A 21,801-nucleotide genomic window follows, 5' to 3' on the forward strand; every position below is an offset into this window, starting at 1 on the left:
TATAAACGTAAATATAAAATAAATACGATGACAAATATAATAAAAACATAAATAAAAATAAACACAGAGAACCAAAATACAAATGATAATTAATGAAGATTGATTTAATTTAGTGGTGGACTGGAATCTGCCTCATTGATGAATCAATTGGGTCTTTGGAATTGAGATAGGCCCAGCAATGAATGGTCACTGGTTCTTACAAAAAATTAAAAAAAAAAAAAGTGGTCCCCGGTCAGCGCAGTTTCAAGTTTCAACAAAGAAGTAATGGCGAATGGAATATCATGAGATGGGCCGTACACTTTTTCCTTCCCCGTTTCTGCAATTCCATTTTCTAACCAAACAAGCCGTAAGGTTCACTGCTTATTTTCACAGAAGGACAGTGTTGCCCCGAGCGCATAAAAGGAGTAACTTGAATCAATGTGACAGGGGAGGCAAGCGAAGGAACCCAGGAGCATGGCAAATCCGTGATTTGAACAAGTTCAAGCCCTAATTCCAGACGCATCCTTTTCCGTACATCAAAAGATCCCCTGCCTGCGCCTCTTGGCGGGGGAGCATCACTCAGACGATCGCAGTGAGAGCAAATTCGGGCATTGCATTGCAGAGGGGCATCGGAGAATGGGAAATCGACGGTTTACTCAGGTCGCCACCAGTGACGAAGAGGAAGATACCCCGCCTCGTCCACAGCAGCAACGACAGCAACGGCAACAATCTTCCGCTTCCGAGGAGAACCGGTCGAAGCAGCGTAAGAGGAAGAGGATGAAGCTTCAAGAGGAAGAAGACGAGGAGGAGGAGGACGACGACAAGAAAAAGAAGAGAAAGCAAAAGGACAAGCAAGAAGGCTCGGTGAGTGTTGGCGATGAGGAGGAACAGCCACAGGAGGATGCCAAGCCAATTGGCGATCCTGTTAGGGTTTCAGGAAAAGGAAGAGGCAGGAGGAAGCATTACGATTCCTTCGAGTTCGACGGGAACCAATATACACTTGTATGTTTTGCTGTTGGCGATAGATTTTATTCTCGCCTTGCCTGATTAATTGTTGGATGAGCTTTTCGCTTTGGATTAACTCGAGCTATCGCTGGGATTCAACTAGTTTCTATTAGACCACTGGGATTCATGAAATTGACGATAACGCTCCGGTCTCTTTTCTCGAGAATTTTTAGGCTCATAAGATTCTGAGTAAAAGTACTTGATGAACGAGTTTCAGCTTAGGGACAATGAAATGAGAGGGCGGTGGAAACATCGTTTTGAAAATTGGGGAACGAAGGGGAATCTCGTATATGCAATAAAGTGCCAATGAATATATCACGCCACTTTGGTCCGTTAACAATGGATGCACCTGAAATTGTAACAGTGCATCTCTCCACGGTCCATACTGCATCCCTACTGGATTCCTTTACTGCCGCTCTTTCTACTTTATAGTATCTGAACCATAGTTAGAATCGTGATGATGAATTAGGCATTGTTTGTGCAATTTTCAATTGTTTTAAATGGTGGTTGCTGGTTGTTATTTGAAATTGGGTCCTTACCTTATTTTTGTAATAACATGTGAAATTTGATGCATTTTTTGTTTTAATCCCAACATTATCAACACTCGTTTTCTTTTTCCACAGGAGGATCCTGTACTCCTTGTTCCCGAGGATACAAACCAAAAGCCATATGTAGCAATTATTAAGGTATTATCCTGGTCCTTGCAAACTATTTTATCTGTCACAAGCGTTCTAGGCTCGTGCAATATATTGTTTTTGAGTAGTTTGGACCTTTCTTGTCTACCACAAAAACGGTTGTCTTCTTTCTCTCTCCCTCTTCTGATACATGGCTTGATCTGATCTCAGGACATTACGCAGTCCTTCAATGGCAGTATGATGGTGACAGGTCAGTGGTTTTATCGTCCTGAAGAAGCCGAAAGAAAAGGTGGTGGAAGCTGGCAATCACGCGATACAAGGGAGTTGTTTTACAGTTTCCACCGTGATGAGGTTCCTGCAGAATCTGTTATGCACAAATGTGTGGTTCATTTTATTCCCTTACACAAACAGCTCCCAAATCGTAAACAACATCCAGGGTTTATTGTGCAAAAGGTGTATGATACAGTTGAGAGAAAACTCTGGAAGCTGACTGATAAGGACTACGAGGATAGTAAACAGCAAGAAATTGATGATCTTGTTCAAAAAACTCTAAAGCGTATTGTTGATCTGCCTGACCTTGAGACTGAAGAAGCCACTGCTGATCAGGAAGATCAACTGAAGAGTAAAAGAAGTTTTCGGAGAAGGAACATTTCACCTCTGGATGTTTCAAGAGATGAAGAGGCAACTCCGAAGAGCGAACAACACCTTAAATCAGAAACACCAGGAAGTTGTGTAGCTAATACTTCAGAGCATTATCAAATATTAGCAAATTTCAAGGCACTAACGGGAGATTCCCATCGTGATAAATGGTTGGAAAGGCTGCTTCAAAACATTCAGTATATGTGTAACTCAGACGGTAGTACACAGAAGGAAGACAAAGCAAAGGACAACTCTGATGCAGTTAACCATAGAAGCAATAACGGTAGTTCAGTAACAACAAATGATTGCCAAGACAAGGATAAGAAGGTAGTGAATTTTATGTCATTGGGAACTCCTATATGGGGAGTTTCATCAATATCATATTTTCCTTACTTCCCAATTTCTTCATGGGGATATTTGGATTAACTGTATTTTGCTGCACTGCAGAGTTCTGAGTCTTTTGTTTGGCCAGATGCTGCTGTTCCAGCCATAGTTGCTCTGGAAAAAGCTTCACATGATGCCCTTGCCTTAGATTATCAGAAGTATAACCAAAAGTTGCGGCAGTTGGTGTTTAATCTCAAGGTCTGAAGGTGCCTTCTTGTTTATGAGCATCTGAATCTGCATATTTGTTCATATCACCACCGTCACTGCTGCCAATGCTTTTGTGAACTTTATGACTAGAGAAATTGATATGGACATCTATAGATATGTTTTCCTAAAATTATAGTGATGATTTGCTTGTATCACCATTTTACATGTTTTTGGTGCAGAACCATAGACTAGCTCGCCGTCTATTGAATGGAGAGTTGGAACCTTCAAAGATTCTGAACATGTCTCCTAATGAACTGAAGGTATGATAATTTCCACCCATCTCTTGGTAGGACTTTGAAGCTGTTTGTTCATGATTAATTCTTTTTCCAAGGATTTTGTTATAATAAATTCTGATTTAAGCAAGCAGCTTCTGGTTGTCTTCTTTTATCAGTTAATACCATGCATGGGTTCAACCTTTGTCTGTGATTTTGATAATATATTTATCATTTGGCACTATTCAAGGCTTAATATTTTGTTTTGTGCAAAAAATTTGTATCTTGTTTGAATTTCCTCCCCGGGAGAGTTTTTATGTATCAGCTAAGAAAAGGTAGAGAGTGGAATGGTGGACTAGCTCTTCGTATATCAATTAGATTCTAGTAATAGATGTTAGAACTTGATTGGTGCAATCATGCAAGCGTATAGGATTGATGGCAGTAATAAATACCTAGAGTATTCTTTGAGCAAATGTTGCAAAGAGGTCATAACTACTATTTTAATTAATCTCAAGCAATAGAATTAATATAAAGAAGAGGATGGATGAATAATAAATCAAATCAAATTAATAATACAATTGAAACAGTGATTTAATCAATGTGGACTATGCTAGTGAATTGTGGTTCATCTAATCACGAGACTAATTATAATTCTGAGTTTGGACTTTTACTTCACACTTGTATGACAGCCATTACAACTGTATCATGTTAATCTATCAGTCTAAAAGGCTTTGCTTAATTAACCATAATTATCTCTTCTCTTGCTTGATTGTCAAAGTTATCTTGAATCGCAAACACTTAGATTTATGTCTAGCTTCGATTTTTTTATGTTCATCTTCCTAATACTAGATCTATGCTGCACTTCTCAGTGCACTGCATACACCCTATGGATACGTTATTCAATCCTAAATATGTAGCAATGTACACATTAAAGATGAGTCTAAAATGGAGTCTTGTTCATATATAAGTATTTATCAAAATTCTGGTCACAAAAACTAAAATTCAATCAGTCAACCTTGAGGCTACATCCCTATTCCTAGGTTGGAGACTTAGCATCAAATTAAAGAAACAAAAAAATGAACAATACTGGAATGTCTAAACATCAAATTCAAGGTATAGGAAGAAGAAAAACCATGGATCGATTGGCATATGTGGTGTGTTTCTATCATTTTCTCATTGATCTGTCTTCTCGCTTAGCCTTCTCCTTGATATCTCCCCACCACATAAAAGCTCCAAGAATGGCTCCAGTGGTATGTTTGGCTTTCTCCTGGAGTCCAAAGTTGAATCCCCCTCTCAAATACTCTTGTTTCCTAAATTATAGATGTAAATCTTAGGTCAAGTTGCATCAAAATTCCTTTCTTGTCCTTTTGTCTGGCAAATAAATATGAAAAATCAAATAAATATACATATAATATTTATAAATTAGGTTAATTATAGCATCAAAATTATATCTATTCAAGTGTCTGAAATCTTTTACTAGAACTCTATGTCCATGAGCAAATACTACTACAGTTTCTAGATTTCTAGATTTTAGCTGTTAGATTCTGAGTCAAACATGACGAGTAGATTATTATTTTTTTTTTTACCTAAAATTTTTCATTGCAAAATTGGGCGTTCCAAAAAATTGTTTCACATGTTCTGTTTTATGAGGAAACTTGATATCATGCATTTTGGGAACTTGCACTGTCTAATCCATTTCCTAAAACCTCATTTGCTCAATGATTTCAGCTATCCCTTTTTTCAGTTGTTGATTGCATGATTGCTTTTGGTTATGATCTTCAGGAGGGTTTGACTGCTGATGAAATAGCCAAGAAGGAGCCAGATGAATCACAGCACATGCAGGTCACGCCGTCCCCCTTCTTGACCTCCCATTCCCCAGGATAAACACTGTTGTTAATACTTAATATTATGTTGTCTTTTAAATACCGTGAGGAAGGCTGCTGAGCATCAGTTTTTCTAACATTTGATACAGATGACCGATGCCCGCTGCTCGAGATGCATGGAATGTAAGGTTGGAGTGAGGGATATTATCCATGCAGGGCATGGAGACCGTTATCAGGTTTGCGCCTTTTTTTTTTTGGCTATTTATTTGACTACCAAAACCATCATCTGCACTTTTTATGGATTACGGATCTGCTATTTCAGCTGGAGTGTATTGCTTGTGGTAATTCCTGGTATGCCTCCCGAGATGCGGTATCTTTGCTGACTATAGATGGATCGGATACTCCCAGAAGCGTAGGCACCGCACCGTGGGCCACTGCCAAATTTGAGAATGTTGAGAAGAAGCTGGTGAGTCCTCGTGAATCTGATAAGTCGGCTAATGACATCTTTAAGAAAACAAGTGAAGCATACATGCCTGTTTTGGAAACCCAGAAGTCGTTTGGGAAATCGAGGAAAGATGAGAGCACATAACCTATGATTAGGAAACTGTTGTAGCCTGTTTAATTATTGTAATAGGGTGCTCCTGTATAGTTCAGTTCCTGTTTGAATGTGTACAAGTTGGTCGTTGGTTTTGCCTATAGTTCTAACCCCACATAGAAGTTGCCTAGTACAGTCACATGGGCACGATACAGTTCATGAGGTAGGTAAGCTATTTTGATATGACTTTATTGTGATGGATTTAGACCAAGATTAACACATCCTTCTAGATTTGGTTGTCAACTTTTACGAGTTCTAATTCTAATAGAATCTTTAATTTTAATTTAATTTGGTTAACACACTCTATGGAATTGAGCCTATATGTCAAAATCTTGGAATTGTGTCAATGGCGTTGTGGTTTAGTGGAATGCGGGTTTCCTTTCAATCTGATTTTATTTTTGAAAATAATTTGATTTGTTATATTGATTTGCCAAACGATTTCATTTTTGTAAATTATTTTGTTATGATGAAAGTATGTAAAAAAGCTGCATGTATGAAACTGAGAAAATCGTTTTACCCATACTCCCTTTGGTTCAAAGACAGATAGAAAGGAAAAGAGCCATGAATTCGGATGATGGCAAGTTTGGTATGCCATGTTGATTCCTTGGCTGAATCATTGAGAAAAGTCCCGCGAGAAATTCATTCCATTCCATCGTTTTATTTGTCAATGGAATGCCACTGTTTAAAGCGGAAACCATTCCAAAATTGCCTCAACGATACAGATGTACTTCTTTTATATATTTAATTTGGGGGGCCTCTCAGTCTCCGTAACTATTTATCTCCATTCATATATTATTTTATTCTGCCAAACATCAATTAATGCGTATCAAGGATAATTTTTTTTGGGTGCTTATTTTCATTCTGGTCAATTAAAAAGCTTTCTCCATATCCAAATAAGGCCCGAGTGAATCAGACTTGACTGACGATCCTTAAGATCCCTGTCAATCACACGCAACAAATTTTGCCGTTTACTTTATTGGCATAGGAAATAATAAATATTTGAACGTTATTCTTCTTGTCTCCTCTGCCAGCCAATTTCGTCCCTCTCTCCACACACACATTTCCCCTCTTGCTCAGATGGTCAGATACTCGTAATCCTAATGACAAACCTAGTTTCTTAGATTGTTTCGAACTAGTACGCATTTATAAATCATAACGTCCCGCGTTCACCACATTGTATGTCGAATTTCTCCTGCGTTTTTTGTTTTAATCTAAAAGGCAAGGCCATCTTTGATGTAAGATGCTTCTGGTTGAGAATTCCTCCTTCAAAGGAGAATTTCAAGAACAATTGTAAATAGTGGAAGAAATTCTAGCGCCAGGCCCTTTTAGTGTAAAGTTGAAGAAAGTTAGCTGTGAAGTGGGAGGGATCTGAACTGGACAATATCGTGGATTCCGTTCTTGATAACAGCATGTGCCATTCCCGACGCTTTAAGATGATGACTTTCTATTACAAAATTAATCCTCTTTCCTGTTTTCATAGAAGTTAGAGCCACTAGGCTTTCACTTCCAACTCAATCCAAAGAAACAATTGAAAAAATAAATTTCAACATCTACCTAATATACAACCCAAAATTTATTGTGATAAAAAAATATTAGATTATGTATAATTACATTAAAGTTTCACACAAAAAAATTAATTACTATAAGATTTATTAACAATTGAATTAAACTGCATTATGAATCTTGCAATAATTAATTTTTTTGCATGGAATCTAATTGTCTTCCTATCTCAGAGAGAGAGAGAGAGAGAGAGAGAGAGAGAGAGAGAGAGAGAGAGGAGAGAGAGAGAGAGAGAGAGAGAGGAGAGAGAGAGAGAGAGGAGGAGAGAGAGAGAGAGAGGAGAGAGAGAGAGAGAGAGAGAGAGAGAGAGAGAGTCATTTAGCCCACTCTCGACGAGCATCATGTAGTCTTGCCGAAAAGGAAGTGTGAAAATTACAAAGATTCAAGGACTGAAATTAGATATAAATTGCCAAAATATCCTCGTTTATAGCATTTTCTTTTAAACTCCTAATAGTGTAAGCATGAAGACATTATTGTGACTCTTAGGTATATATCCCTCTAGTTCTTTTTACAATGTCTTACTACTTTTCTATAATTAAGAAAATTAATTCAATGTTAAATTTTTTTACATCTTTCCGGAGTTACTTTTTGATTGGTAATAGATCAGTAGTAAAAGAGGATGGAAAAAAAATTATAAAGAGACGAGTTTTTGTCTTTTTTTTTTTTGGCCCACAAGACTCGTTTTCAAGACAATTGCCTCTCTCAACATTAGATTGTTTCGTATTTTCGTTTGCCTAACCTTGTATCAAGTATTGCTGTATTAAGGTATCAACCTTTACCTTGAATTTACTTTAGTTTGATATATCTTATGTGATATTATTTTTTATTTCACAAAGTATATGTCACCAAGATTAAAATTAGATCCAGTCTTGTCTTTAAAAAATGTTTATTAATATTAAACAAATTTAAAACCATGCGTTGAGCACTTTAAAGTATTAAAAAGAATAACTTGTAAATTTTAGAAAGGCGAATAACATTGTATATACACGCATAGGCACACATAAACACATCACTTTGGGTGGAAGGAGAAGCACCTAAATCCCTGATTACAAAAGGATTATTATTGTTACCATTATAGTGGAGATTATAAGGATATTATTATAAATTTTAATAACTTTTTTTATAAGAAAATTGTGATAACTTTTATGTATGAGTATAACCTTTTTGCCATCATGTTTATGACAGTTATTTTGGGGATGTTATTATAATTTTTGAGATAAATCTCGTGTATTTGAGTTGTTAGTAGCTGTCTTTAAATCATTAAATTAATTTTAATATTGTTAATATGAGAGCATTTAAATATTTTCATGCATAAATGTTTTTTTTCTTGGTTTTCAGGCAGACGTAGCAAGTACTACTTCCAGGTTTATTTAAAAAAATAATTTATATTTAAATAACGGTAAGTTATTTCTCACAATAGGGCTACAGGCTACAAGTAGTAGTTTTCATGGGAATTGTTTCGTAATTGACATTGAATTTGGGTCCTTCTTTGTAATTGGCCCAAACCCAAACAGAAACCTACCCATTGTTAACAGTGAAGTGCTTAAATTCCATGATTACCCTTGTGCACGGAGGGAATAGAGCCGTAGATGGATGGTTCCATTGGAGGCTAACTTGTACTTTCACCAAAACCAGGAGGTGCTTTGACTGGGGCCAGCTTAGATCACTGGTCTTGACTCTCGGGGCAAGACAAAATAAGACGGGACAATAATGATATATAATATTTATAATAAACAATGGGAAAAGAAAAGCTCAGAGCATATGATGGCTTGAAGAAGGACATGGGGATTTTCTAGTAAACATGTGCAATTAGCAGTTTCTTGTCTCTTCTTTCTTTAAAACTCGTGTCCCTGACCTTGTGTCTGTGAAAGAGAGATAGCTCACTCTTTACTCTTCTCTCTTCAGTCTTCAGCCTCTCAGTATATCGGCTTCTAAGACTACTTTTTCCAATTATACGAACTGTGCTTGTGCTTTACTGCTACTTCTCTTGCGGTGGTTGAACTTGCTTTTAAACTCTACTTTCTCGTGGTCAATCTGAGAGTTCTGAGTTCCGTATGGGCCAGGATTGAACCTTCTAGCAAATGGGTTAGTTTCATTAATTATTCTCATGGAGACTTTCTCCTCAAGCTTAGAGAACATGATTGTTCGTTGACGCCGCTTATTGGGATTTTCTTTCGTCGAACTTGCTTCGCCGAGATCTATACGAGTATGCCCTTTTCCTTTTCCTCCCTGTATTTTACATTTTTCCCTGTATATGTTTTGGAATCGGACTGTACTTTATTTGTCTTTTTTCATGATTATAACAGTTATTCAGCTCAATCGCTGTCACTTCACTCAAATTTGTTTATCATAGAAAACATAATCGCACAGTTGTTCTCCCTCTCTCCGTCTTTTCTTTCTTTCTCTTTAATCTTTTTAAAATTTTTAAGCGACAGGTCATATATTCTTCTTCGTGCTCGAAATCGAGATTGGTCTTCTGAAGCAATTTCTGCGATCTCTAACTTTGAGATAATTGGTGGGACGCTTCTGCTCAAATAATGGTCATTTCCGAGGTTAATACTGTAGCTATTTCGAAACTCGGTAATTTAGCGGATAGTGGATAGCTGTAATGTAGGTGGTGAGATGCGTCTGAATTGTAATTAGAAATCCAGTTGTGCGCATGGCAATGCATGAATCTGACTGTTCTTTCTTTCCCTTATCTTTTCCTGCATTGTTTCATTTTCTGATTCGTGAGTGATTTTCATCTATTCTAAGTATGAGAAAGTAAGCTTAGCAAACGTCACTGAAATACATTGCATTACGATAATGGTAAGAGATTTTTTTGGGAGGGGGGATCTCGTGCTTGCATGTGGTTTTATTGCCTTTCATTTTTTATAAACTACCTGGAATTTTATGCTGATTGAGAAGTTCATGTAAATATATGTAGATTATCATAATTGAACGAGTAGATCTAAATTTTGTTAAACAGTAATTGCATGATCCAGCACATTGTCAAGTGAATTGGGTCTCTTACCGGGAACTAATTGTTGTTTTGGTTTTTCTTTTTAATGATGTTGAAGGCCTCTGCATTTGTTGATGGGACAAGAGATGAAGTTGGATGTCAATGTGAAGTCTTCAGAGGGTCTGAGTCCCGATACTGTTCTGTCATCTCATCAATATCCTTTAAATGTCAAGAGGAGATATAAAAAAGTGAAACACATTGGGAAAGATGAATTTTGGACCGTCACAGAAGACTTATCCAAAATCAGGTTTGCTAGGTTCCGCAGTTCTTCATGTAAAAGCATTCTCTCTAGACCTAATGGGCAGGAAGTTAATGTGGAAATGAGGCGTGCTTCCATGCATCAGAGTTCGGAGGAGGTAAAGTATAAAGTATAAAAGAAATGAGCACCAGGGAGGGAAGGAAAAAGATAGAAATTTCACGTAGCAGTGACACCTCTTTTTCTGGTAGCATTGTTGATTCTTTATGTAGTTCTGATGATGAAGGTCCTAGAAAGAAATCTTCATTGATGCGTAAGGATTCAAAAATGAAGTCACGGTCTGTTTCCAGATCCTCAGCTTGCTTGGAGACCAATTCTGCAGATGGCTTTATTGAATTTGCATAAATTCAGATGTTAGGGAAAGATTTTCTACTTCAACTGCGCAGAAAGAGATTCTATAAATTCAAATGCCAGAAATGATAGAGTTACTGTTTCTCAGGAGAAAGATGCAGTTCATTCATTGGTCAAATCATTCTCTGCCAAGGTGGAGGTCTCTCACTTGCTATCTCCTTCAAAAAACGAGTGCTCATCAAAAGCCAATTCTAACGTCCAGTCCACCTCTATCAAGAAAATGCTCAATTCATTCATGAAGTCCAAATCTTTGACAAGTCCGGGGGGCCGAGCGTAAGCTGGAAACTGGTGAGGTCAAATCAACTAATATGGTAAATATAACAAGAACAAAAGCAGGGCTTACCAGAAATCTCTTCTAAATGACTTTTCTAACACAGAAAAGTATTCTGATATTATTTCCGAGTTTATCAGTAGAGATATCCAGCATTCAGGGAGTGCAAGTTCTCCAGTCCACCTGCACGGTAGTCTCAAGTTTGAAAACAGACATGGAGTTCCTTTTTTTGAGTTCAAGGTGAAATGCCCTGAAGATCTTTTAGTGGCCAAGACGTGGAGTGTGGATAATGCTTTCAATTGGGTATATACCTTTCATTCTGTTGATGCTAGAAAGAAAAGCAGTGCCACTGGCTTGGAATCCCATGATTGTGGCAGAGGTTCCTCAATGGTAGCAAAAATGTTAGTTTTCCTCTAACTTATGTTCAGAATTTAAAGATGGAGCCTTTGACAACTCTATGGTGACAGAGTTTGTGTTGTATGATCTTGCAAACTTAAGACCAAGCGCTTCACTTCAAAAAGATTCTCACAGTGACCAAGATTCGAAAACCTTAAAAACCTTCCCGTGTCGGAGTAGAGAGAGAAACATTCGACCTTGATGAGAAAACTCCTGCAATTAAGAACAAACTTCGAGACAAGCTTTTATCTGGCAGTGTTGATTTTGATGATTCAAAATCTTATCCTTGGTCGTGCACAGAATTGCGTCCGAATCTTGAAATTGCTGCCATTGTTTTGCAAATTCCATTTCAGAAGAGGGAAAGCTTCAGATACATGAGAAAGAGTAGAAGAAGTGCCACTGAGCATCGCAACCCAAGCGAGCATTCAGAGATAGAACAGAGTAGAAAGAGCCTTCATGAAATCAGAGGCCCAGAACAGGTGAAGGTGGTAATTCCAAGGGGCAATCACGGTCTGCCCTTTGATGAAAACCAGGGTCCCTCGCATTTACTTGATCGATGGAGACATGGTGGGGGTTGTGACTGTGGTGGGTGGGACATGGCCTGTCCCCTTGTTCTTTTAGGCAATCCTGGCATTCAATTTTCTGAAGAGCGCCCCCTCATGGGGAATTATCAAACACTGGAACTCTTTGTCCAGGTACTGCTGGGTTTCCATATCATTTGTTTCTTGAATTGATAGCTGATTATTTTCCTGATATAAGAAACTTGTTTGTGAATAATTACTGGGAAAGTTAATCCTGGACAAAGATCACCTGGACGATTCAATCAAAAAAACCATATATCACACATCCATTTAGATTAATTATCTAGTTCTATTGTTTTAGGTGAAAAATGAGTGAAAAACTAGTGTCATATGCATGTAGTGATCTAACTCAAATCTCTTGAACAGCATGTTCTTATTGCGGTTCCCTTGGTTCAGTGTTAGTTATGAGATTTCTTTGCCATTGCAGGGAGCAAAAGAGAGCTGTCCTACTTTTAGCATGACAGTAGTTGAAGAAGGGCAATATGCTGTTGATTTCCACGCACAATTATCCACATTACAAGCATTTGCCATTTGTGTTGCTATTTTGCACAGCACCGGTACCTTCCATGGCACGGGACGGCAGAAAAAGCAAGAGATATCGCAATGTGGTTCAACGAAAATGCTTAAAGAGGAGGACCAAGTAGAATTTTTGATAGATTCAGTTAATAGAGAGGAGAAGACAATGTCCAAGTCCAAGTCCCCGAAAGCAAATCTTCGATCCTACGTGCTGAACCCACCTTTTTCACCCGTTGCACGAGTTTGAGGTGTAACGTGGAACCTTCTTGGAGACTCTTCAGCATCAATGCTCGGAATTTAAAAAGGAAAAACCAAAAAAAAAAAAAACAAAGAAAAGAAGAGGGAAGAATTTGTATCGGAGACGAAATCGAGAAATACATGTAATGTATTGAATTTTTTTTTTTTTGGTCCGATATATCTTGAAAAAATTTCGAATTACTCAAATAGTCTATAAGAAAAATGCAAGAGATATTGAATCCAGAGATGCTAAGCAGGGTCTTCTAATGGGCTCTGCTTCTGGTTACGTGAAAGCGCAAAGAAGGGATGAATGAATCATGTAGCTCGTTCATTAAAAAAATTGGATAACGCCGTTGCCGGGGATCGAACCCGGGTCGCCCGCGTGACAGGCGGGAATACTCACCACTATACTACAACGACCGGTTGGTAATGAGATCATTCACGAATAATTAACTAATCATTATATGTGCAAGAATCTCACACCCAATAATACACGTTCCAAAATCGATAAATGCCGCATTGGTCCGTCTCAGAATATGGTCAACGATGCAGTATGGTTGGCGGGATTTCTGACGGGGTGCCACTTTTATTTGTTCTCAAGAATCCAAGGCTGTTTTTCCACTTTTCAGCACTTAATTAATCAGTGAAAAATGAAAATGAAATTATCACGTTAACTTCTTGATCAAAATTTGGTTTACATCGATACAAAATATATTAAATACTTTCTCCATCTTAAATTATAAAATATTTTTAAATAAAATCTTACATACATCATTAAATATATTTAATAATTTTATTATTTTAAAATAAAAATATAAACAGTCAAAAATGCTCATTATTTAATATATTAAAAAGAATATGGATAAAAATTAATTATAAAAAAGAGAAAGTAATATTAAAATTAACATATTTAATAAAATTTTAATCTACTCAAAGTATATGATATTTTGAAATAAATTTTTTTTAAAAGTGTCCTATAATTTAAAATAGAGAAAGTATATCTCAATCCTAAGAAAAATAGAATTTCACCTAGAGCAACCTGAGTTCTTTTTACTTATTATTATCTTATATAAATATTTACTATTTTCAACCATCAAAGTTTCGTTAAAATTTATAATTTTTTATGAAATTTTAAAATAAGAATTTCCATCTTATATGTTTTTCAAATCAACGAAGCTGAACCGGTATCATCATCCTCCTGAATAGAAACTAGAAAGGCCATTCCGTTAAACCAAGCGAAGCTTCCCTTGCAACAATGACGTTCTACTCAGTTCAGTCTCTTGGAGCCTGTCTTTAAAATAAGAGGTTATAATTCAATTAGTTTGAAGCATTCCAAGCAAAAACTATTTCCTTTTTTATTTTTATTTTTTTTAATAGAAAGACACCATGGCATTAATTTGTGAAGAAGTCAAATATTACAATTTACAAGACATGAGCATGAGGCTTATTAACCATGTCAGCAAAATCAATATAAATTAAGCAACCATCTCATGAACCTAATGAGCTAGCTTGTCAGTACACATGTTAGCCTCTCTAATCATATGCTTATAAGTAACAAACCAATCATGCATTAGTAAATCTCCCATTTCATCAATAATGCTGATCAGTGGATGGCTTCTCGAGTGTTTCCTCGCAATAAGATTCAGAGTTTAAGCCGACTCATCCCAAGATTCAGAGTAGTAGGATATCAAGAAGCAGGCATACGAAGTATGCTGCAATGAAGAAGCAATGCACATCAGTGATTAATTTTCCATGCACGCTTTTAATGCAAGATTATTTTCCTCTTTAGCTAAATCTAAATAAGTCGTCATCCTCTAGAATAGAGCTGCCTGTACATTCACGAGCCACTTCAGGACCAATAACATACAGCTTATGAACCACCTTGCTGATCCTGAGGGCTGAAAGAGTGGATCCGGCATGCTTCCAACACAAACCCTCTATACTTGTCAAGAATTTCCTGCTGATGCATGACGCTTGAGGAACTGTTAACATTGTATCTTCTGTCATCTCCATGCTTGTTTTCCAAAGCAGAGGGAAGCTATTCTTCTAAAGAAAATAGCCTCTTGAAAAATTCATACGAAGCAAAGAACAGCGATCCTTGAGACATGTATATAATTAACCTTGGAGTCAGTCCCCTTCAGGCAACCAAAAAAAAAAGTCAATCCCTTGTTCAGAAGCATATTAAGTCATCATCTAATTCGAACTTGAATATAGCTCCTATGACAGTATATGGCATTGATTCCTTTTTTTTCCCCCTATCAGATGTTAGACTCAGCAGATGATACCTGTACAGGCCCCTCACACCTTCGTTCTTTCCTATTTTGCAAAGGGCATGAAACACACTATGATACTGATTTACAGATCCAGGAATCTGCAGTATACTCGTGTCAGATGCAGAAAGGGATCAATAACATATTCGTTTTTAGAATAACAAGGCTGTAAAACGCGTACAAAGGAAGATTAATATAGAGCGGAGCCTAGGTACCTCCATTTTCACCTCATCAATATGTAGAACTAATATCTAAAAAACATATGTAGAAGTAGAAAACTAGGCATTGAATGCATGTGTAATTCTGCAACCTCAATAACAGATATTCATAATTAGCTTTCTTATGTTCCATTATAGCTTCCCGAACAGATGACAGTGTTGTAACTTTCACCCTAGATTGATGGCCGCACCAGATCTATCAATCAAAGGCTTTATTGGCCATATATTGCTTACTGCATATTCATTAAGCAGTAACAAGAATTCATACAATGGACTTTTTCGTTTTAACAAACCTGTGTCTGTAATCTTGTCTTGATCACATCAAAAGGGGTGGTGACAAAAGCAGCAGCAGATCCAGCTAATCCTCCACAGAGTAACTGTATAGGTTGGAGAATCATCATTTCAACAAACTAAAACTCCTGATTATAGTTAACTAAGGTTTGTTAACTACATGTGCTTCATTTAATCTATCTTATCTCAGAAATGAACCAATCAGTAAATGAGCCATATATTTTGAGGAGCATCTGATAACCTAAACTATCAGATGATGCAAAATAAATCACAAACTTTCAAAAACATAGCATCCAATAGCCAGCCGTTAACTTTACCTGACTGATGTTATGTGGAGCCCATAATGACACATGGCACAACCTGGGCACGGCACGTCAGCATGGTAAAGAAGCAAATTTAGCCACAAATTATTTTTGAAGGAGCACTGAGTAGCCTCTATTATTAAAAAAAAAAAGAACATCCAACCCTTTTCCCTCAATTTTGATCAAATACCATTTATTTTCATATTTATGAGGCTTACAAAGCATTTAATTTCTTCAATCTTCTTACTATCATTCTCAGTATCAGCTCAAGAAGAAGAGGTTCAAATAGTTCTTATCTGAAGACATTCACAAGGACGATGCCAATAAAGTGGAAGCTTGATTTTACTATGCATGAGAAAAGCTTGAATCTAGCTTTATTCAGACACAAATTATTTCTTCCACTTTGTTAGCGTCGTCTTTATGAATGTCTTCAGATAAGAACTCATTAAATCTCCTCTTTTCGAGATGAGATTGAGAACAAAGGCAAGAAAATTGAGGAAATTAATGCTCCGTGAGCCTCATAAGTATGAGAATAAACAGTGTTTAGTCAAAATTAAAGGAAAAGTGTTGGATGGTTCATTTTTTTATAGTAAAGGCTACCCAGTGCTCCTCAAAAAATAGTTTGTAACTAAATTTTTACATTTACTATGCTGACGTGTTGTGCCATGTGTTATTGTGGGCCCCACATAATGTTTGTCAACTGAAATTAATGGCAGGCTACTGAATGCCCTATTTTTAAAAGTTTATGATTTATTTTGCACCATCTGATAATTTAGGCTACTAGATGTTCCTCGAAAAATAGTATATGGCCAAATTTGCACCTTTATCCAATTTTAAAAATAATTCTTTGCAACTTTGCAAGTTCAGGACAAAGCTAGAATCACATTTGTTTGCCACTTAAAGTACAGTTTTTTTCCTCTTTCTTTTCTTTCCTTTTTCTTTGGGGGGTGGTGGCTTTGGGTCCATCAAACAGGGGGCAAGTAATGAAATAACGAAGACAAACTTATCTTTGTACTTTATAGAAACAAAAACTGCCAAAAGGAGTTGGTTGTGGGGCAATATCATATAAATTATAATTTTAAAAATAAAACTGCAGAGAGAGCAAGGAATCTAGACAAACTTACCGTCTGAAAGGTGTTAGGCCTAGCACTCAATGGTAAAGATGACATCACTTGCTTCAACCTTTCATATACATAAAACTGCAAACGGTCTCAGATGATATCCCCAAAAAGTTAGTTACTGGAGAACGGCGATCAGCAGTCATAGAAGAACAATTTCAATTTTGAGATTAAACTATTAACTATCATAAGAGGCTGAAGGTGTGTTCATGTTATGAGTTGCAAATTGACAGGAGTCAGAAATAAAGAAGTAATCTTAGCACAAGGATATTTAGGGCATTAGGGTTATTTTCCATTCCCATCTTCATTTCCTTTCCCTTTTTATGCCTATCACTCTTACAAATTAATTCTTCCACCTTTGGATGTACAAGAAACCTATTGTTATATCATATCAGCCATTGGAACGTTGCAGATGGACCCTGAACTGAGTTTTGAAGCATTTACAAACCTTGACAACTGAATGGGGAACATTTCGGCAAAGTACAGCTCCCCAACCAGCATATAATGAATAAAAACCACCCTTACTGATAATTTCAGCCATTGCAAACCTGAAATCGTGAATTCATGTGATGCATAGTAGTGGAAAATTAGAACAATCACCTGGATCTACATGGGCCATGACCCATGAGGGAAATATTCAACTGCAAAAGTGAAAGTCTGCTATCACAGAGCACTGATCAGAATCACTTAGTATAATGTCCAGATTTCAGGCATCCAAGTTACAAACAGTAAGGGATGCTAAAATTAACAATATGTTCAGCAAAGGCAAACATCTAATTCCATTAATTAAATAGAGTTACTAAGAAACACATCATAAACATCACATTGTTGCAAGCAGTCTTAAACGGTACAATTAGTACAGATGATACTAGGAACTCAGCATACCAGCAGTTGCGATAATGAGATCCAACCTGCATCTGCTGCTTTATTCGTTCACTTGGAGTAAAAATAGAAGAGGTGGCAATGCTTGCACAACCACCTGCCACACAATGGGCAAAAGAATAATATTCCTGCCCACAAATATGGTTGAATCTCATTAACATTTAAAGCATTGGTATTACTGTAAGAATCATGCTCAGCGTAGATAACTATCAATAATATGTTGACAGCCATGTTTAACTTTCAGGCTTTTCTCCCCTCGATTGTACCCCATCCAGATACAAGAAGTTAGAGAATAGACCAACACATACACAAGTCAGCAAGAAGAACCAACTTGTAAGTGACACCACTTATTATACTTGAGATACAAACAGAGAAGCCACCTTTGGGAGATAAGGAAGCAAAGCTGCTTTAACTGATTCATAGGTGAAAGTATACAGTGCAGAAGTTGGAGCTGAGCATGCAATGCTTGAAGTAATTCCACGATAAAGTCCAGGCAAACCTGAAATCAGTCTACGTCACTCTAAGAACAGGCAACCTAATGAAGACCTTAATTTAACAGAGTAAGTGTTCTAAATGATGCAAGGAAAACAAGCTACAGAGAATTCAAGCAAGCACATTATTTCTTTTGAAACAACTCACCTCTATCAGAAACAATTGATTTGCCAGTGTGAAAAATGGACTTCTTTTCGGTGCCACATGACTGAATGACTGTCTTAATTGTGTCAACAGGATGTAAACAAAGGCTGACACATACACCAGCCAAAGCCCCAGAAAAAGCATGTTCTTGCTTGGCGAGGGAATGATAAGGTATCTCTTTTGCTGAGACCTCAACTTTTGATTCATTGTCAGTTATGGTATCGGAGAGGTGTATCTGTTTGGCTTTTAACAATTCTTTGTCATCAATCACAAGTTTGCATCCCACAGATGCACTGTCACATGTAGCTAATGAGTCAATATGATAATCAGAACAGATTCTAGGAAATAGAGTCTGACTAACAACCACATCTGCTGTAGCATCATGAACGGCCCCAAGAAAGTAGTCTGCAGACAGAGATGTAAATTTTTGCCCATCCAGCATTCCATCACTAGATGATGATAGATCATCACATATGGTCATGTCAGGATTGCACTGATCACTCTCATTAGCAAACGCAGGGGTGCTTGCATCTATTGAAGTGCAGCCCCCAGCCACAGGAGCAGCAATTTTCATGTTCTCAGACTCAGCAAGCTCAACAGGATGCTTTAGCCCTTTATATGCATTCCCACTCATACACCAATATATATTTCCCAATTTAAATGAGAATTCCTCACTCTCAATGTCCTTTGCTTTCCAACGCTCATTTGAAATGTCTGTAGAGCTCTGCAAAATTTTCTTAAATAAAGAATGAACATAATCTTGATCCCCATTATAAGATTCTAGTGCAACTATTTTCTGCATTACCTTAGGCAAATCCATGTTTGCTGGCATAGAGGATGAAACAAGCCTAGCATCCCCCATAGTAACAGCACTGTAACTAGTATCATTTGAACCATATGCCCTTTCATTTTTTTTCTCGCCATAGTTAATCAGAACTTTTCCTTTATGGAAACATATATCATCTTGATTCACAATTTCCTTAGAGTCGACACATGAAAGTGATTGACTTGCAGAATCCCATATATGACCTATGGCAGAGATAAACTGAGCCATGCTCAGTATCTCTGGGGACTTAAGATCAGGATTTTTGTGGCATTGCTTAGCTTCAGCATTAGATAGAGAGGGTTTATAATTCACATGAGAAAGATCAGCTTTATTGGATGGAAGCCTCTTTTGATTTCTATTATATTTGATTGAATGCCGATCACTTTCATGTGAATTATTGTGTCCAGACATATTCTCAAATCTTTTGTTATCTCCTCGACGCAAAGAGCCTGACAAGATCTTGATAGAAAAGGCAACTGCCACATGCAACAGATTGCATCATGAATTGCAAACTAACTAACCACTTAAAACGATAGAAATATTCATTATTCAACTAAAATGAAGAAATCACTAAGACCAGTGGCATCCAATGACGAAAGAAAAATCCAAATCAATCATGTTTGGCTACAAGACGGGGGCAATGTAATTCAATTGAGAAGCAAGATTTAGGTCCACAAAAAGGTCACATCAGACAATGCATCATTACTATGCAAAAATTAAATTCTCTATGTTAAATTTAATGTGAAGGAGCAGAAAACAGAAAAAGAGTGCAGTAAATTACATCAAGACTCAAGTGATATGGGGCTATCATAGTTTTGTATGGTACTACATATAGAAAGAGTTACCCAATAGCTCATGGTTAATTAGATTGGTAAGAGGACTGAAGAGCATTTTGGTTCCCCCCATAATATCAATCAACCAAGAGTAAGTCTGAAAGACTGAAACTACAGCCACCTGATCCTTACCTTTATCACTCATTAATTATGGACATCGTCAAGCATGATTTATAAATTTCAAAATAAAAAAAATAGATAAAATTCAGCATACAGCCGTATCTACCTGTCAAATTCTTCAGATCAGTGTCATCAAGGAATTTACGGAAATGGAGACCATATCAAATTTCCCTACACAATGGGAACAGATCACGTTATGTGAATGAGGCTCCCTGCAGCAAAGAGAAGAGCCACAAGTGGTCCAAATCAACTTGTTTATCTACTGACTCAATACAGGCACCCTTAGATGGCAAACCATTGAAACCCACTTCATCCAAAAGTGTGGAGGCTGTGCAACATGGCCAAATATGACAGATTTCATCTTCCATTTTCAGTGCGAGAAGAAAAAATAGAACAGCAACCCCTAAATTTCAATTCTTCAAAGTCCGAATCTAACATGTCCTACTGATTACGACTATCAAGCTATGATTTTTTACTAAATCCCAGTCTTCCAACCAGCAAGAGTCTTCTACAGCCTGTAGGATATAAAAAAATGGACCAAATTGCTACCAATCAAGAAAATGGATACGGTGAGTAAAATGGCAACAATCTGCAAAAGAAATGGACGGTATCTCATGTCCATTATTTTATACTTCAGAGGGAAATGCAACTAGAGCCACACAAGCTCCCAAACGGAAGCAATTTTTTAAGGCACTCTAGTTACCCATGAACTACATAGACAAGGATAAAGGAGATGACAACAGGAGCTTAATGCGAGCATACAGAGCAACAATAAATAATGTAGCAAAGTGAAACCTGGTTGTGAACGATAGTTGAGAAGTCATAAAGAGCACCTCTTGGGTTCTGAAATCCATTTTTTCCCAGTGAACTTTTCAGTCCGAGATTGAGAGGATTTAACTTACAGAGGGAGGAGTTATTCCAACCCAGAAAACAAAAAATAAACGAGGGAAAAAGAAAACAATTTATACAGCGCTCTGCCGTTCTTTTCCCTGGTGGTAATCGGGAAAGGTCTGCGACCAAAAACAAAGGCTGCAAAATATAGCTGTCTGAGCCCGGGTTCGAACCGGGGACCTCTAGTGTGTGAGACTAGCGTGATAACCAACTACACCACCCAGACGGCGCGCCATGGGAACCGATCAATTGTATTTTTAATTTATCAGTTATAAATTACATGCCCACAAACTGCATGTGGACCCTAAATGTTGCCGTGTTGTCACCGTCTTGAAACTTCCTTTCTTTGAACCATGCTGGCTTTAACTTGATCTCCCTCTTAATTTTTATTAAGTCAATCGAAACCCACAAGTAGGCAAAAAGATTAAGAAAGCTAGATACACAAGTAAAGAGTAAAGAGTTTGAGTGAATGAACTTGAAAGCTCTATTATTTTGTTTAAGTTGCTTGTGTTTACAAATGAAAGGTGAGGGGTATTTATAGGCCTTTCCCTTTCTTTAGAAAATTTCCACCTTCTTAATGGACGGTTGGGATTAATTCGATCCTACGGTGTACATTTTATCTCTAGAATATTCTATAAAAATATCTACAATAAATATCTAGATATTTATAAAAAAAAATTTAAAGACTATCCCTTAAGATACGTGTGGAATATTTTAGAACATTCTAGAATATTATAGATATCTCCATATTCCTCCATAAGTTTCT

At 37.1% G+C, this 21,801-nt stretch overlaps 4 protein-coding genes and 2 non-coding genes across 9 annotated transcripts; 3 read left to right on the plus strand and 3 right to left on the minus strand.

The window, feature by feature from the left end:
- The first annotated feature begins 322 nt into the window (after positions 1–322).
- Positions 323–5,767, plus strand: LOC129284516 (uncharacterized). The gene is made up of 8 exons (XM_054920021.1): positions 323–981; positions 1,608–1,670; positions 1,830–2,585; positions 2,706–2,840; positions 3,029–3,109; positions 4,844–4,903; positions 5,034–5,120; positions 5,207–5,767. The coding sequence occupies exons 1-8, from the start codon at positions 616–618 to the stop codon at positions 5,471–5,473; spliced, it is 1,815 nt and encodes a 604-aa protein (XP_054775996.1). The 5' UTR covers positions 323–615; the 3' UTR covers positions 5,474–5,767.
- Positions 5,768–8,816: 3,049 nt separating this feature from the next.
- On the plus strand, positions 8,817–12,747 carry LOC129321509 (uncharacterized). 2 transcript variants are annotated; one of them, XM_054967287.1, is made up of 4 exons: positions 8,817–9,245; positions 9,475–9,591; positions 10,099–12,009; positions 12,323–12,747. In XM_054967287.1, the coding sequence occupies exons 3-4, from the start codon at positions 11,689–11,691 to the stop codon at positions 12,656–12,658; spliced, it is 657 nt and encodes a 218-aa protein (XP_054823262.1). In that variant the 5' UTR covers positions 8,817–9,245; positions 9,475–9,591; positions 10,099–11,688; the 3' UTR covers positions 12,659–12,747. The 2 variants fall into 2 exon arrangements, with proteins under 2 accessions (XP_054823262.1, XP_054823261.1); XM_054967286.1 differs by lacking the exon at positions 9,475–9,591.
- LOC129322027 (uncharacterized) lies at positions 10,115–11,335 on the plus strand. The gene is made up of 4 exons (XM_054968056.1): positions 10,115–10,401; positions 10,509–10,574; positions 10,711–10,904; positions 11,025–11,335. Exons 1-4 carry the CDS (start codon positions 10,115–10,117, stop codon positions 11,333–11,335), a joined length of 858 nt encoding a protein of 285 aa, XP_054824031.1.
- A 249-nt stretch (positions 12,748–12,996) lies between the features above and the next one.
- On the minus strand, positions 12,997–13,068 carry TRNAD-GUC (transfer RNA aspartic acid (anticodon GUC)). Its single transcript has one exon. It is a non-coding gene; the product is annotated as a tRNA-Asp (tRNA).
- A 901-nt stretch (positions 13,069–13,969) lies between these two features.
- Positions 13,970–21,212, minus strand: LOC129322303 (uncharacterized). 3 transcript variants are annotated; one of them, XM_054968555.1, is made up of 11 exons: positions 20,940–21,210; positions 20,251–20,356; positions 19,171–19,667; positions 18,369–19,089; positions 18,110–18,228; positions 17,733–17,857; positions 17,296–17,395; positions 16,854–16,928; positions 15,430–15,513; positions 14,934–15,019; positions 13,970–14,783 (listed from the first exon to the last, which is right to left on the minus strand). In XM_054968555.1, exons 3-11 carry the CDS (start codon positions 19,600–19,602, stop codon positions 14,687–14,689), a joined length of 1,839 nt encoding a protein of 612 aa, XP_054824530.1. In that variant the 5' UTR covers positions 19,603–19,667; positions 20,251–20,356; positions 20,940–21,210; the 3' UTR covers positions 13,970–14,686. The 3 variants fall into 3 exon arrangements, with proteins under 3 accessions (XP_054824530.1, XP_054824529.1, XP_054824532.1); XM_054968554.1 differs by having other exon boundaries at positions 18,369–19,667; positions 20,940–21,208; XM_054968557.1 differs by lacking the exon at positions 14,934–15,019 and having other exon boundaries at positions 18,369–19,667; positions 20,940–21,212.
- On the minus strand, positions 21,188–21,261 carry TRNAV-CAC (transfer RNA valine (anticodon CAC)). The gene has a single exon. It is a non-coding gene; the product is annotated as a tRNA-Val (tRNA).
- Positions 21,262–21,801: the final 540 nt, after the last annotated feature.

Source organism: Prosopis cineraria, unplaced genomic scaffold, assembly GCF_029017545.1.
Source record: "Prosopis cineraria cultivar Desert tree isolate PC_DT_omini unplaced genomic scaffold, ASM2901754v1 PC10, whole genome shotgun sequence".
NCBI lineage: Eukaryota > Viridiplantae > Streptophyta > Magnoliopsida > Fabales > Fabaceae > Prosopis > Prosopis cineraria.

Excerpts from the sequence above, each read along its gene's own strand:
- LOC129284516 (XM_054920021.1), top strand. The coding sequence starts at position 616 with ATGGGAAATCGACGGTTTACTCAGGTCGCCACCAGTGACGAAGAGGAA. Across the intron at positions 3,110-4,843 it reads TGTCTCCTAATGAACTGAAG|GAGGGTTTGACTGCTGATGA; the intron begins GTATGATAATTT and ends TATGATCTTCAG. Across the intron at positions 4,904-5,033 it reads ATGAATCACAGCACATGCAG|ATGACCGATGCCCGCTGCTC; the intron begins GTCACGCCGTCC and ends CATTTGATACAG.
- LOC129322027 (XM_054968056.1), top strand. The coding sequence starts at position 10,115 with ATGGGACAAGAGATGAAGTTGGATGTCAATGTGAAGTCTTCAGAGGGT. Across the intron at positions 10,402-10,508 it reads CAGAGTTCGGAGGAGGTAAA|TTCTGATGATGAAGGTCCTA; the intron begins GTATAAAGTATA and ends TTCTTTATGTAG. Across the intron at positions 10,575-10,710 it reads GATTCAAAAATGAAGTCACG|AAATGATAGAGTTACTGTTT; the intron begins GTCTGTTTCCAG and ends TTCAAATGCCAG.
- LOC129321509 (XM_054967287.1), top strand. The coding sequence starts at position 11,689 with ATGAGAAAGAGTAGAAGAAGTGCCACTGAGCATCGCAACCCAAGCGAG. Across the intron at positions 12,010-12,322 it reads CACTGGAACTCTTTGTCCAG|GGAGCAAAAGAGAGCTGTCC; the intron begins GTACTGCTGGGT and ends TTGCCATTGCAG.
- LOC129322303 (XM_054968554.1), bottom strand. The coding sequence starts at position 19,602 with ATGTCTGGACACAATAATTCACATGAAAGTGATCGGCATTCAATCAAA. Across the intron at positions 17,396-17,732 it reads TCTCATTATCGCAACTGCTG|GTTTGCAATGGCTGAAATTA; the intron begins GTATGCTGAGTT and ends TCACGATTTCAG. Across the intron at positions 16,929-17,295 it reads TTCCCCATTCAGTTGTCAAG|TTTTATGTATATGAAAGGTT; the intron begins GTTTGTAAATGC and ends GACCGTTTGCAG.